This window comes from Aristolochia californica, unplaced genomic scaffold, assembly GCF_029961685.1.
Source record: "Aristolochia californica isolate CCGP_79_NKW_82.1479 unplaced genomic scaffold, dmAriCali1.0.hap1 SCAF_4, whole genome shotgun sequence".
Lineage (NCBI taxonomy): Eukaryota > Viridiplantae > Streptophyta > Magnoliopsida > Piperales > Aristolochiaceae > Aristolochia > Aristolochia californica.
In genome coordinates, this window is record NW_027182103.1 from 41,395,158 (window position 1) to 41,411,565 (window position 16,408).

General features: G+C 35.5%; 2 protein-coding genes and 1 non-coding gene across 3 annotated transcripts; all 3 read right to left on the reverse strand.

Moving 5' to 3' along the window:
* Positions 1 to 2,086: 2,086 nt before the first annotated feature.
* On the reverse strand, positions 2,087 to 4,105 carry LOC137962621 (large ribosomal subunit protein eL38z/eL38y). Its single transcript, XM_068809606.1, has 3 exons — positions 4,012 to 4,105; positions 2,358 to 2,541; positions 2,087 to 2,262 (listed from the first exon to the last, which is right to left on the reverse strand). The coding sequence occupies exons 1-3, from the start codon at positions 4,012 to 4,014 to the stop codon at positions 2,240 to 2,242; spliced, it is 210 nt and encodes a 69-aa protein (XP_068665707.1). The 5' UTR covers positions 4,015 to 4,105; the 3' UTR covers positions 2,087 to 2,239.
* LOC137964384 (small nucleolar RNA Z221/R21b) lies at positions 3,259 to 3,340 on the reverse strand. Its single transcript, XR_011115581.1, has one exon. It is a non-coding gene; the product is annotated as a small nucleolar RNA Z221/R21b (small nucleolar RNA).
* Positions 4,106 to 10,607: 6,502 nt separating the features above from the next.
* Positions 10,608 to 12,125, reverse strand: LOC137963961 (protein SHORT-ROOT-like). The gene has a single exon (XM_068811190.1). The coding sequence runs from the start codon at positions 12,035 to 12,037 to the stop codon at positions 10,814 to 10,816; it is 1,224 nt and encodes a 407-aa protein (XP_068667291.1). The 5' UTR covers positions 12,038 to 12,125; the 3' UTR covers positions 10,608 to 10,813.
* Positions 12,126 to 16,408: the final 4,283 nt, after the last annotated feature.

Below are 16,408 nucleotides of genomic sequence, written 5' to 3' on the forward strand. Positions count from 1 at the left end.
GACTCCACCATATTGATTCTTCTTCTATGCCCTCAAGTATGAGTTGTTCTCTTCAACTTGTAAAGAAAGAATTATTGGTCTTATTCTTCAACACAAGCCTAAATCAATCTTCGAAGATGCAAAGTTTTCATCTTATGTTCTCTCCGTTTAGTATGTCTGGTTATGTAAAAAAAAAAAATACCACAACTCATGGAATTCTTCATGGTAGGTTGTATCAAATAGCCCCAAATACCTTCTTTGTATTTTTTTTTTCTTCTCTTCTCCCTCAAAAGGACATAAAAACCAACTTGGACAAAAACAAATATAAGAGAAGAAAAAAAAATCACTCATAGGCAAACACTAGTTAAAATGGTTTTAAGAATAAAAAACCCACTCAATTTTTAAGGCAAAAAAGAAGCCCAATTTTAGAACATAAAAAATAGACTACTCATTATTTCAAAGATAACTAAAAAATACCTTTTCTGTAAAGAATAAAAGACGACTCAAATTGAAAGCTAGGCATACTCATGTTCTTTGTAGGTATGGATTTGAAAGCATTATGTCCAACTGATAAAAAAAATAAAAAATGTGAAAATAATAGAGAACCTCAAAGATGTAAGTAAACGATAGCAACAATCGTATTTTCCCACAAACTCCCTATTTAGAAATTTCAATAGGCGTACTTCCAAACTCAATTTCTTAAAAACTTCGGTAATAAGGAGGTACAAGCGTGACCAGAGGGGATTAAAATCTTTTTTAAAATGAATGAAGTAACATGGAATCAAAATAAGAAAAATTTGAAGGTGTAATGTGACCAATCTGAGATTCTCCACGTAGCATAATATAGATCAATTGGATTTAAAATGAAAGTGCAATAAAACAATTAGCAAGTAGCATATAAAAAACTTAGTGCCCATGATCATGCCCAAACGGCACGTTATTTGGTATAAGAGAAAAAGTAAAAACTTTTGTATTTGTTGAAAATAGAAACTTCTTCAATTAAAAAACGGAAGCTCAGACTAGAAACACCCCTATGGGTGTTTTCAAAATCGACAACATTGGTGAAGCAAGAATGGTCTGCATAAACATCGCCCTGCACGTTGGAATAAGCCCAACACAGTAAAGATCAATCAAGTATGAAATTAACCTTAATCACCCTATTTTTCATATACAATTCTTGGAATTTTTCCTTCCCTCTTTTTTATTATCAAGTACTAACGAACTATTCGTAAAATGAGAATTCGCCATTCCAATTTCCTACTTAAAACTACATTCACAAAATTCTTGCTTTATCATGAACTAATTTTGCTAATAATTATACAGCACCAACTCCCTAAATCTTTAAAAGCAGCAAATCATAAATTAAATGAATTTAAAAAAAAAATGTATGAGCTAATGTTCTAAGTATACTTAATGTCATCTAACCCAAGCCAATTGAACCAGGTTCAACCAATTCCACAGCCTTAAGCAAATCTTGGGGATGAGTAATTTCAAGAAGCAGTCTAATGAACTTTAACTACCATAACGGGACAATAACCCATCTACGTGAAGTTAGATGACGGTCCCAACCAAAAGAAGGAAGAGGTCAAGGCAGTGCCCCCCCTTCTCCAACACATCTCTTACGAGAAAGATGTCTAGGGGAGTCAAACCCCTTCTTTTCATCGGCCTCAAACACAACGAAGGGGATCTCCCTCCTCACTCAAAAAGCTTGTCGCAACACCCAATATACCCGGTTCAATTGACAAATCTAAGTCGGTGTTTATACCGATCATAAAAATTATTGACATTGAAACCACCAACCTTCTTCACATATAAATAACAAAAACTAAATTATCCCCATCTATTTTTAACAAAACCTTTCAGTTGCAATTTCACAACAGAGCTCTAGCACGCCTGCAGTATCAATAACATACATTTCACACCAGTTAAGCCCGCATATGCACACAAGGGTTGATAATTCTAGACAACTCAACCAAGCACAGGCAAATGGAACAATCATGATCTTCGTATTTCTCTACTTGTCAACAACCGGACGTAAGAACCACAATCTCTCTCGTGCACAGGGGGAATCTAGTAGACTGAATCCTGTAAAATGCCCTGATAGGAATAAAGTAATTCAAGGATTTTTATCGTATCCAAAATTGAACAATGCCAATTCCAACGGTAATAATCCACTCAACAAAAGTCAGAATAGTGACAATATAAAAAAACAAAAGATATTTCCTCAAAATGCAAATAACCAGAGTAGTTTACTGTCCTCTCACAGGTCCTGAACACTCAAACCTGTAACATTATCAAGAAGAGAAAAGAAACAATCAGTTTATAAAAAATATCTAAATTAAAGAGGTCAAAGCACAGTATTCAACTTCAGCACATACCTGGAGGAAGAGACTGCTTCAGCTTATCAGCCTTCTCAGAATCAAACACACATAGCGTGTAAAGATATTTCGAACACCGCACCTTAAATTTAACCACATCTTTGCCTCTCTTAATTTTCACAGCACGAGCATCTTTCCTTCTGGCAGTGAGAAGAAAGTCCTTGATCTCATGAATTTGCTTAGGCTAACAAAAACCCCATAACAAATTTCAGGTCAACAAAGTTAAGCAAGGCAAAAAACAGACATGAATGATGCAACATAACAAAAACACATGACAATAATCTCAACGGCTACAAAATTAGTCAAGACACCACAATGAATGATAATTACCAGTATAACAATATACAACAGTTTGTTCAATTTAATCTTAAGCAATCAGACCTCAAAATCATAATATTCAGAACTAAATGTATACTAAACATTGCAAGTTAGCAGCAATACTACATTATTCAATTAACAAATGAGGAACTTGTTTAATAAGATCAACCAGATAATCAAGAAAGAATGACCATCAGCAACCAAATTTATCCCCAGAGCATAATGCTATACGGTCCGCATCATGGCAGGCTTTGCTTGAGACAAAGCCGCATCACTTGGATCATTCTTTCTGTATCTGATAGCATTGATAAATCATATCGGATAATATAATAGCCAGTATTCAAAATGTCGAAACAGGACAGGGCAAACCTGTCAGAGTGGTTCCATCCACTCTTGTAGGCGGTAGCTTTCCGCACCCAACAGACCGATCTGTTAGATGCAGAAAGTTACCGCCTACAAGAGTGGACGGAACCACTCTGACAAAACCACATTAAAGAAACTCATAACAAGAGCAGTGAAGGTAATAAACATCTGAACATAGAATACATAAATCAACGAAATGTTTTGGAATATAAATGGAACACAGCTCAGAAAGATGGGTAAGTCATTTATCAGCACAAGTAAACTCTCAGAGTGGTGCATGACATTCATCCTCATCACAGCCATTGCAAAAAACGTGACAGCTTAGGAATGTCCAAATCTCAAACCGAAAGTAAATACATCATGTCAACAAACTAAACGAATTCCAAACAAAAAACAGCACCAAGATCACAAGGTTCGCAAAACAAATCAAACCAACACAACAGTATCAGCATCCTAACCAGATAGAAGTACTCAGATAGCATGTCCTAAAATTGAACAATCCGCCTCTTCCTTCCACTAGTATATCTAACGAGGCTAAAGCTGTACTAAATGTCAACAAGTAGGCGTAAGAATGATAATTAATGTGAAAAATAGTACATCACAACCAGAACTCTCGATGTCAGAATATAAAGTATGAAAGATTGAAGCGTATGTATGATACTATACATGAAATAGTTTTGAAAACCAATGGCGTCAAATAAAAAAATGTAGTTCATACTATCTTTGAAAGTCAATGCACTATCTAAAAACAGTTTCTTCCATATGACCGGGCTAACATAAATCCTCATATCAAGACCTCCCAAAAACTAAAAGATAAAAACACTAGGAGGAAATACATCAGTAAACATGAAAACAGCAAATAAGCTGGAAGTAACTAAAACATCAAAACAGATCTCCTGGTAATTTCAAGCAAAAGATAAAAAGCAAAGGGAAGAAAAGAAGAAAGCGAGATCGGAAAAGAGCGACCATGTACCATTTTTTAGGGCTTCGGAGGAGAAGTTGCAACCTCTGCTAAGCCCTCAAAAACCTGGAGGCTCGTTGTGGCGATTTAGAAGCGAATTTATAGAATCGAGAGAAACCCTAGAGATGTCAACATTTCAATTTCCTCTATTGCCCTCAGCATCTTCAAATTCACGCTTTAAAATAAGTCCGCGCGAACCGCCATGGCTGCGTGTCTGCGTTGCGTCACCCGGTCCTCTATAAGCTCATCGAATCCGGGTTTGAGTTGGTAAGTTATTATCAAAATGAACCGAATCATATTAATCGGGTTACAAAATACAAATCGAACCCTGGCACACAGTTTGGACTTTGGAGTCTTTGGGTTTAGGTGGGTCACGGGTTGGGTTCAGATTAAGTTTTTGGAAACCCGTTTTCATCTCGTAAAATTGACCTAAACAAAAGAGCTAATTCTCTTCTTGTTATCCCAATTTCCTCCTCTACTAATCTTCCTTTTTTGCGCTAGATTCTCTTCTCCTCTTATTCCACCGTTTTCCTCACTTTAACCAACTCTCTCCGATATGAAACCCTAGAATCTAACATGGTATCAGAGTAAGAGTTCTAGGGTTTCAAATTAGCTGCTCTTAAATCAAACAATTTACTTCATTAGGGGACATCTAAAGGCAGCCATTGAAGGAAGCAAGTTGAGACAAGCAAAGTCTTGATCAGATAAGTTTAAGGCATCGTCATGTATTCCTCTTGATTTTTTTCTCTTGGAAGTTACAAAATTTTGTTCCTTTTTTGGATGTCCACATCTTGTTGTTTAAGTTTTTCATATGCCTATAAAAAATAGAGTTCGATGGCTAAAAATTATAGTTTTTCATTAGCACAACTTTTGTTCATTCAAAAAATATTTTTATTTTTCAAAAAAAATTGCCAAAAGGAGTTTGAAAACTCCTTCTCTTTGTTGCCTTGAGTTTGGACTGAAACTTTATTTCTTTCTTCCATAGTTTGAAAACCTAAGGTAGGTTTTGGTGTTATTTGTTGCATGAGAACTCTTAACTCCTAGCTTGTTTTATTTTTTGATTTAAGTCATATTTTCATGTTTTTTTTTGGTAAATTATGCAGTTATTTCCCTTCAAGCCATGCCCTATGTTGAATTTTTTGAAAAGAGAAAAATTTTATTGACTTAATGTAATTAGAGTACATGAGCCTCTATTTGTAATAGAGAAAATAAGTAGAATTCAATTACAATTAAATTATCATTATCCCAGTTACCCCCAAAGTTAAACACTAAAAGATAAGTCCTAGAACCATTGAACAATGAACATAAAGAGAAAACTAACATAATTGAAACATTTTTAACCGAGACTCTACTGTAAGACCTCCTCTTGTGAGACTCTATAAGACTCTTTCATATCTGCTCTTCAACACTCCCCCTCAAACTGGAGTTTATAACTTCAGTTTGCAATGAAAAACATTCTTGCTCCTCAATTTTCTTTTGTTGAAAAAAATAATTCATGGTTGCAAAAACTCCATCTTTTGTCCTCTCCCATTTCTTGAATACGTTGGTCACATAAATATTACACAACATGTGGAACAAAATACCTATTCTTTTACTTTTTCATCTACTTCTCCCCTTCAAGGTGGAGATAGAAAGGACATATAGACCCAACTTAAACAAACACAATGTGGAAAAAGAAAATTACTTTTAGCCATATGACAAACCTCCATACACTAGTTAAAACAATCATAATCTAAAACATACTCCGCTCAATTTTAAAGGCGAACAAATGGCCCAACTTTAGGGCACAACAAAGAGACTACTCACTTTTTAAGGGTAGCTCAAACACAAATCACCTCTTGGGGTGAAGAACAAAAGACTTGACTCAAGCTAGATGTTGGACACACTCCTACATTTTTTAGGTAGTGGGTCTAGACATTGCTCTAAAGTGATAAAAAATCGAGATGATAAACTAAAGAAATACTAAAGTAAAACAATTTTAACAGGAAGGAGGTAACTATGCCAAACTCATACTTCCAAAGTGATATTTAAAAAAAAAAAAACTAGAGGAGATTATAATGGTAGAACATAATAAATTTGACCAAGTATAACGTTTTTGGGGTATCCACAATTTTTTGACATTAGCTATGCGAAAGATACACAACCAAGTAACAAAAATGAAAAACTTGAAAACAACTTTGAAACAACATATTGCATACCTTGAATGAGCACATGATGGAGTGATTAACTCAATTCACGTCAATGCATGGAGAGAAAATAGGAAAAAATGAGAGATTTTTGGCAGAACTGAACTTTGGTACTTCTGATATCAATATCTCCAAAAATATGGCTTAGAGTCACAAATGGTTTATTGATCAAGAAACTAGACTCAAAGTGCTTTAAATTGGTACCTAATTTGAAATAAAAAAACTTTGTCCTTGAATCTTTTATGACTTGTTGATTTACTTCATTTAGTTGCTTGAACCTTGCCAACTCAAATGCGAATATCTTCTTAAATATAGATCAAATTGACATGAAAGTTGCTCCTTCTGAAACTAGAATTCTATACTTTTCATCCAAGTATCACTTTTCTTCATAAAATATAATTATTTTGAGAGAAATAATCTAATATATTTCTGACACTGTAATTTTGTCGAACTGAGTACTCATTCTTCCTTGACTAACATAACAATTGACCCTTGTGAAATTGGTATCTCCCTCTAAAAAACTCACACTGAGAATTGGTTTGATAAGTTAAAAAATAGAATTAGTTATATATTTTTTTACATATAAATTTCCATATAAAGTCTTGTTCTTGATGGCTTAAACAACTTAAAAAGTGAAGTTTTACACTGCTACTCAAACCTCTCTTATAGTTTGAACTTCACTGCTGCAAATATCGATATTTCTTTGTAGAAAACTTTGATTGCAAAATTATTTAAGAATTGGAAAGTAGACTTGAAGATCTTTTCGTAAATATATAATTTTAATATTAAAAGTTTCGTATGGAGGTTTGAATGCCAAGAAACCAATGGGTACTGGGGCACGAAAGAAATAAAAAAGAAAGAATACGAACCTAAACTACTAGAGATAATAGATCAAAAAATGATCACATTATCTCTATGGGTTGACTGAGTCAACTCACAAAACCTGCTTTGATACCATGTTACAATTAAAAGGTATTTTAGTTATTTCAGTCTCCTACTTATGTTTAGTTGCTTAATTATGCTAAGACTTATCTTTAAGTATTAGACTTTGGATGTAACTGGGACAATGGTAGTTTAATTGTATTAGGATTCTACAAGTTTTCTTTATTATAAATAGAGATTCGTTGTACTCAAATGACAACAAGTCAGCGAAGTATTTATCTTTTCTAAAAATTTAACAAATATCTAGTAGCATATGTTTCCATATGAAATAAATACGATTATGGCTAAAACAAACAACATTATCACTAAAGGTTTTATATGTTTCCTTATCACAAGAACTGTTAATTAGGAGGCATCACACAAGTAAGATGAAACAATTTATTCAAATACGTTAATTCAAGAGGAAATCTTGAAGGGACAATCTTCAAATCAATGAATATTTTCAGGTAAGACGGTGATTGTGACTTGATGGGGCAACTTTGTGCTAAATTAACTAATATATTTAATATATAAAATTTGTAGTTGGGCACTTATCTCAATTGATTTTTTATCATTTTCCTTTTGGGAATTACTTTGAATACATACTGATAATCAATGTTGATCCCTTGCTTTACAGTAAAATGATTGAATTGGTATGATTTATTTGTATTTGTATGCAATCTTGTAAATATGGTGGATGGAAAGACCATTTAGAAAAGAATAAAAGAAATTTTGACACCAAAAACATAAAAGAAACAAGGAGAAATTAAGGTTATTAGGAATATGAGAAACAAAGGAAAATTGTTAATATTCTAAGTTGTGATAAATAAATGCATGATGAGTGAATCTCCAAATATAATGTTACTGTTCATTATCATCTAGTCTATCAATTAAGGTAGATAATTATATGTAATCTAGAGGAAATATGCCTTGCAGCTATAACATTAGAGTACAAGAGTAAAAAATCTTGTCTTGGTCTTCAAAAATGCATTGTCAAACATAATAAGTCCATCTACTCTTTAAAAATGTGCTAATGCATTTGTTGTCCCTAATACAAAAAAAATTGTCATAGATGAGCTCGTACCAAACATTTCCCCATCTTAATACAATTGCATTAATTTATAAAAGATGAGAAAAAAACCAATTTGCTTATATCCATTCTACCTACTAGATATTTTGGGGCCTAACAACTTAAAACAAAAAACTTGTTTCATATAGCCCACACACATTTGAACATGTAACAACAAGAACGGAATTTTTTTTTTTACTCATTCTGTAAATTGATCTCACCTCCACCATGTTTGGAATTGGATGCCATAATTCCAAACTAATGACAACAATAATAATAAGCGTGAAAGAAAGAAAAAACAAGCACGAGAACAAACAAGATTTATATAGGTTCACCTCAAGGTGAGACTACATCATGTCTTTCACCGCTGCAGTAATCCACTATGAAGATGAAATAGTTTACAAGAGAAATAGTACACACTTGTTAAGTTGTGGAAGACATGACCTTAATGCTATCAGATACAAACAATAGTCAATGATCCGTGTATCGACTCAACGTAGGGCGTTGATAAGGCTCCACAACTTAACACACCATTAATATGCCACATAATTTGTATGCACTATAGCCAAAGAGGCCATTAAGGAAGCTCATTTATTTGAAATTAAAATACTAAAATGAATAAAACACATTTTTTATTATACTCTTAACTCCTATCATTACGAGAAAAAAACCATGTTTTGTGAAAGTAAGGATTAAGGACAATGCAATAACTTACCCATAAATACCAAGATGCTTGTCAGTGGAGTGACGAGAAGGATGAATAGGCGAAGTAGTATTATTGTGTTCCTTTTGGATAGAGCTGAGCAAATCAAATGTTTCTATAAAAAGGAAATACAAAACATAAATAGGGTAGAGAATTGGGCTGAATGGAATTGAAATTCAAAAAATTAGCTTACCTTTTACTACTAGTTTATTCCCTAGGCAACACCCAATATCGCCTCCAACAATTGATTGAGCGATGAAGAGGCCGAGGACGAATATGGCAAAAAATAGGGCACACAGTATGAAATTGAATGAAATTTGAAGACTCTAAAAATTAGGGGGTCTACAACATGAAAAGAGTCTGAATTCGAATGAAATTTGAAGACTCTCTGACTCTCAAGCTATGGTTAGGGAGGAATAGGAAGTTACTGATAGTCTATCTGAAGGGCAAAGAGAGAGGAAATGATATACTCGCTATCACTCGAACTCAAAGTCTCAAAGCGTTGTGAAGTAAACGAGCCGGCTTAGGACCTCGTAAGTCGAACCATTGGTCACTAAAGTTTGGCTTGTGTATTTTAACAAGCGTGAGCCCAATCTCGAATTTGATTTGAGATCAAGATGGTTCGATCCAAGCCGAGCTTGAACTATTTATGAACCGTTTCGATTCAATGCCACCCCTAGTTCTATTCCATTTAAACAATGAGCTCTTTCAAAGAGAAAACTAACGAAACATACTTCTGAATACTAAATTAGTTCCTAGTTAGGCTCCAAAGAGTTGTGCCAAATGCAATCTTTAACTTTTCTACGAGACAATAGAAATTATGGAAAAATGTTTTCACCTCCTAAAACCGGTACAAATTGCTAGAAAGGTTTAAAAAATAATTTCAGTTTTTTTTGCATACCTCGAAATAATCTCATCAAACAGCTTCACAATGAAGACGACGACAAAGAGTGGCGATGGCAACTTTGCATCAGCCTTATCTAAATCCAGAAAAAGTTGCTTCCACTACATGGGTGGGGGCCTGGGGGTGCCTGCAAATTCCTCGACTCTTCAGGCCGAGTTTTTCAAAGGTAAAAAAAAAGCTTGGGAAATGACCAGACAAGAAGACATAACTGGGATTCTGACTAGCTACATTATGCAAGCCAACAAGGTTGCAGATACTCCTTTATGTCAACTTGTCTCTCGGTGCTTGTCATTCTGCAAGTCTTTCACATTTCTATTATTGATTACGGTGTAACAATTGATTGAAACTTGTGCTCTGATCGTAATTAAGTCCTGGGTAAGCTTCAACTACTATTTCATTTTTTTGTTATTGACATTCTTCACACGGGAACAGGGTCGTGAGGGGGTCTGCAGATGCCTCCTTCCTTGCCAAAATTTGAAAAACCTTTGCCACTGTTCTTCCTGATTGCATTTCTTCCCTTTGATTTCCTAAAACACACCCCATGTCTTCTTCTAATGTTTCTATTGCATCCTTCTAAAATTTCTAAAATGAAAAAAGAAGAGATCAAGTAAATCTACATAAACATCTAAACAGTTGAATATGGATCTAATTTGGCTTACTAACAAAATGGAAGTAACTCAAAGTTCACAATTTGCTTGTTTTATATGAATTAGCACATATAAAGAAGATCACTAAACAACAACAAGGTGAAGTTGGAGAGAAAAAAAAAAGCTAGCCAATGCAATTGGATGTAAAACTGCAAAAGAACATCCACCACCAAACAAAGGAAAAAAACTAAAAACTAAAAGCTAAAAGCAACAGGAATCAATCCCAAGCACAAATTTTTTTTGTTACAAATCGAAGACTCCAACCTCATTCCAATTTCCATGCTAGATATCTCTGAAATTGTTTTTCAAAAAAAAAAAAAAAAAAACTTCTCTCTGATGGCTAGTGAAAGAAAGAATAAGATTTCTCCAGAAACTTGATCAGTACTAACTGATTGGCTTCCAGGCTGATGCCCACACAACTGCTTCTTCCTTCCACATCAAGTGCAGTCCAGACTCGTCTCCCTCGGCCTGCACGAACGACCACCCCGCTTTGTATCGCTTCAGCAGTGACTTCACGTCGTCCACCGAGTCTTCGTTCAATCCAAATGGAGAGAAGGCCTCCTTGAGCTTCAGGCACCATTGCCTTCCCCTCTCCCTTCTCTCACAGTCGACCCCTCCCTCGTTCTGATCACACGCTAGCACACGGACTATGCTTCTGGAGCATTCCCTTTCCAGCATCAGTCTTTCATGGCTGGCGGGGACGAAGCTCTCCTCCAGCATTTCGAAGAATAAGTCGTAGAACCTCAAGCACTCGTCGAAGCACTTGACGAAGTCGTCCCTTGTCCCCGTGAAGTCTGCTTCTTCTTCTACCACTGTCACAACCTTGGGTTGGAGTGACCGGAGCATGCTGATCACCGCCCCCCGCGCCTTGGTGTCTACTCTTCGTAACGCACCGATGCAGTTCACGGCAACTGCTTCTTCTTCTCGCAACCCTAATTCCTCCTTCGTGAGCTCTGCCAGGCGATTCAATTTGCTCACGACGTGAAACTCGAAGGGGATGCCCATCAGTCGGGCGAATTTCTCCATCCTCCGCCCGATTTCTCTCATGACGGACCGGGCGGCGGCGAGAGTCACCACCACCGTCAGCCGCAAAGACGGGGCATCGTCGTTCTTGGTGACCAGGGCTTCCAACAGGGTCGGCCACTGAGTGCAGTAAGTGTTACTGATGTCGATGATGTGCAACTTCGTCTCTCCTGCCATGGCCTCTAGTATAGCTCCGTTAGAGGCAACATGGCCGAACGTAGTCCAGGGACTGACCTCCTGAAACTTGAGTATCACCTTCCTCGCTGACTCAAACGAGTCACTCTTCTCCGCCACCGACGACAGAGTCTTGTGGCAAAGATCGCCGGACTCCGTCGCTTTGCAGAAGAGAGCTTGCAAGAAGTGAGACGCCAGCTTCTGTTGAGTGTCTCCATAAGGGGATGCGAGCTCGTTCAGCATCCACAACAGGTGATGAATCCTGGTCGAGTCCTTGTCCGAGATGGCCTTGGCGCACTCCTGCAGGAGCCTTGCCGCCCATTTCTCAGTGGCTGCGGAGTCACCGGAGTCGGAGGAGGGATTGAGGGACGTTGAAGTGTGATTAGTCTGCGATTGGCTGGAGCTTTGCATGATTTCCAGGGCATGGCTTTTGTGTAGGTTTGTGGGAACCGACGGTGAAGTGTAGAGGGATGCTGTGATCTTCGAAGACTGTATCTGGTTGGCGTCCATGGATTATTGAAGCAGAGACAACAAGGAAAACCCTGATATTTTGATATGCCACAAATATCAAATCAATGCTTAATTAAGTTTATTATTTTCAATCTATTCTAAGTTTTATTTATAATTGAACAATGTCTTTGTCATTATCATAAAGGGTTTAAGCATTTTTCTGCATCATTAAAGTAATATCAAATTAAGGGAATCTAGGTGAAGCTTGTTCCTTATTAGGGTTTAGAGAAAGAGGACAAGGAGGCTGCCCTTCACCCACCAATCATCCATGAAAGGCCACTTCTATGTGTCTCACAGATTGTAAAGAAAAAGGGGAAAGATGTGATGTTGTGTGGTCTTTTAAGGATACCCTTTTATATGGGTCCATATATTCTCCAAGACCATGTTGCTTAATCTACTATGATTTAAACCATTATTGGCTACTTTCATCAAAAGCCTGCCAGACCCACATCACATGTCTCAACACAAATATCATCACTTTTGGACAATATGATAGCATTTAGACATTTTAATGTGAAAAGGGGCACTGCTTATGCAAGTTTTTGAAGCATAATGCTGCCAATGCAGCTATAAAATTAAAGAAAGAATGTTCCAAGATGTTAATACCCAACAAGAACAAATAGCTTTCACCCATTCCCCCCCCCCCCCCCCCCCCCCCCCCCCCCCCCCCCCCCTCACAAGTGAGTTATCCAAGGCAAGTCACCAAGGATGACTAAATGAGATTCTTTTCTCTACATTGGTTTTGTCTTACACTTTTAAGTAGGCAGAAAATGGTTTCTTTTCTTGGTAAACCAAAGAAATGGAAAAAAAACAAAGCCTCCCTTTTGATAATATATAAATAATAATTTTTCGATTCTTTTATGTCATTTTCTTTTTCTCTTTCTTTTCTTTTTTCACGTTTCTTTTCCTGCATTTTTTCTATAAAGTTTATTTTAAACTAAACGGTGGAAACTGGACGAACTTTTATTAGTTTTATGATGAAAGTGTGTGTTCTTGATCTACACCTACTTGACAAGTGAAATCCAACATGTTTTCCTTGGTGGAGTGTGTTAAGATCTGCAGCCAGCTGTGTTTGAGAAAAAAAAAACATTTAGAAACATTTCTAACTCATATTTGGCAAGGATTTACCCAAGTTTTGAAGTGACAATTACTCTAAAAATTAGATGTTTTGGTTAAGGAATGGGTATAAGCTATAGCTAGAAATAGGACATGCAATATACTTCATTACCTTTTTTTATCACCTTTCTCATCTATTATGATAACGTTGTTGAAATTGAAGCTCAAGATCCTCCAAACACCTGAATTTATATGATAACAAATTAGGTCATTTAACGTTGATCTATAAGTGAAATTTTGGAAGAAAAAAAAAGAGTTGAATCCATTCATAGGTTTGAACCCACCATCAAGTAGAAAGAAAGAAAAAGGAGTTGAACCCCAATTAAAGTAAGTTTTAGAATTAAAAGTGGGTCGAATCCTCCATAGGTATCGATCGAGCCATTAGGCAACAAGATTCAAATCCCAAAAACAGAAGAACACTGAAAAGAAGAAAGGAGTCGATCCCAGGTAGTAGGAGTCAAACCCTTAAGGCAAGTAGAAAGGAAAAAAAGAGTTGAACTCTAATTATAGAAATATTTGGAATAAAAAGTGGAGTCAACCCCCATATAGAGAAGAAGCAAGAGGAGTTGAACCTATAGGAGGATTCGACCCCATTTGGGTGAAAAATAGCAAAAAGAATGTGATTTCACCTAACATAAAGTTATGGGACAAAATAAGGAGTCGAATCCTCTGGCAACAGTAAGGAGTCGACTCCTATAGGGTGTAGAAGCCAGAGGAGTTGAATCCAGGAATGGATTCAACTACAGAATCGTGTCATTGGAAGAAAAGGGGAATCAAACCTAAGCATAGGATTTGACCCTATGCTAAAGAAATTCAATGTTTATGAATGTTAGACCTAAATCTAAATATTGTAGGTCTTCAAATTTTGTATGTGACCTACAACATGTTCAACAACAAAAATAAGATTTGTTAATTATTTTTCATAATTCTTAGAGCTTGTTTTCACTTGTTTCTACTAAATACCAAAAACAACCTCATTTATTCACAACAACTATTTTTTTAACATTGGGATATATGTTATATACACCAAACTTGTTCCATACTTTTAAATATCCTTGCCTACACAAATTTCAAAAAAGCTCCCTAGTGCTCCCATAGTGATTTGCAAGTTCTATGCTATTAAATTCCTCAAAAGAAGTTATTTTGAGAGAAGTTTTCAATGAAAGCTATGTATTTCTATGCATTTATTCTAATATTAGATTAGAATACTTATTTATTAGTGGAAGTTGTTTTTTTTTTATGATTTTTACATTATGATAGGCGTTGATTTTGATATTGATTATCTTATTTGAAAACTTTCCCATTAGTAGCCTAAGTAAAGCTTTTGAACGCATTCACTTTAAAGTCTAATTGCATTAGAGATACTGAATTGCTAGTTTATTCTCCATAATATTGGGTGTTATCTTGCTTTTAATTTTGATTATAATATATGCCTATAAAGAGGTTCTATTGTGATTAACTAACTAAGCAAGTATTCCTTGCATTTGTAAGTTAATCAAGACTTGTATAAGCTAATTGGGAGTAAGTGAAAATTCCTTAATTGGGTCTAGGTGCATGTACCAAGTAGATTGCTATTAGTCGTAAGTCCCTAGTATTGGGCTGGTGTTATAACCCCTTGGTGGGTGTTTGGTAGTAGATACTATTTACCTGATTTTTAGAGTATTTATTTACAGGGCAATATGTTATGGTCTTGGGTTAAGTACTTATGTCTTTCACTCCTAATAGGTCGGTCTTTTGGGATGTATTGGCTAGGTGTTTAACATTTGGTATCAGAGCTCATGTGGTCGTTGACTCGTGAAGGTGGGTGTGATGTTATGGTCTTGGGTTAAGTACCTATGTCTTCCGCTCCTAACAGGTTTGTCTTTTGGGATGTATTGGCTAGGTGTTTAACACAAGAACTCCCTAGAAGTGGAGTAATAAGTTGAAATATTGATTGTGAACACTATAAAAATCTTAGTTGTAGAGATGACTAATTGAATTTATTGTTTAAATTTTATTGTATGTCATTGCTTAGGTAAGTTCAAAATTCACATTAAGCTGGATAATTTTAAATTTACATATTTTAATCATTCTAATTTTTTTCTTACTTGTTTATCCATGGGCTACAAAGTAAAATACACCTTTATCTAACTCGTGAAAAGTGAATTTTCCAAGTCCAAGTAGTTCTTGTCTTGAAGTCACATTCTTTTTTAAAAAAAAAAATCATTACATGACTTTTAAGAAAAAAATTCAGAACAAGATCATTTTTAATACAAGATAAAGTAGGCAAAAAATGGTTTCTTTTTCTTGGTAGAATCATAAAATTGAAAAAAACAAAGCCTTCTCTTTCTTTTCCTTTCCACATGTTTTTTCTCTCTCTATTCTATTTTAAACTAAAAAATAGAAAGTGTACATTTCTCCTATTTCCCTCCTTTATCTTACTTTTATCAGCTTTTTTATGAGAAAATGTCCTCCTGCCAACTGAAATTCAACATGTTCTCCTTTGTTGAATGTGTTTTGCAGCTCTTTGACAAAGTCAATTATAACATTTGAAGTTATAATTAAGACTGACTAGTTCTTTAACCATTGTTTTTAAAGTCAATTAATTGTTCTTTGATCTTCTCCTAAACATCTATTAAAAGTTTTTAAATGATTTTCTTCTTTATTTTTGCACTTCTCTCCCTTTTCCTTATGCCATTTTGGCAATTATAGGTATTATGTGATTGCAGAAAGATTTTTCACTCATATTTGAAAAACACGGCCTCTTGTTCTGATAAATACAGAAAAACGAAAAAAATGTAAAGAGTTGATTCTTTCATTTGCCACCCACATCTCTTTCTTTTTCTTATTCTTACATAATCACATTTCTCTTCCTGCATGTTTCTTCTCCAGTCCATATTTGAATTAAACAGTAGAAAGTGGATGCTTCTTCCTATTTCCTCAATCTTGCTTTTGCCGGTTTTTCTGATAGAAAAGCGTCTGCCTTCCCTGCACCTACTGAACAAGTAACTGAAGTCCAATATGTTTTCCTTGGCTGAGTGTGTCTAGGTGTCTCTCCTTTCCTGTTCTAGAGAGATGGAAATTATTTGAATTTTGAATTATCCTTCCTCACTTTAATCCTCAATTCTAGGATCTTGATTACCTGTTTTTGAGTGAGAGATTCTAAGAGTTGATCTT

Coding starts and splice junctions, on each gene's coding strand:
- LOC137962621 (XM_068809606.1), bottom strand. Junction 2,263..2,357: donor GAAGCAGTCTCTTCCTCCAG/GTATGTGCTGAA, acceptor ATAATGTTACAG/GTTTGAGTGTTCAGGACCTG.
- LOC137963961 (XM_068811190.1), bottom strand. CDS start 12,037: ATGCAAAGCTCCAGCCAATCGCAGACTAATCACACTTCAACGTCCCTC.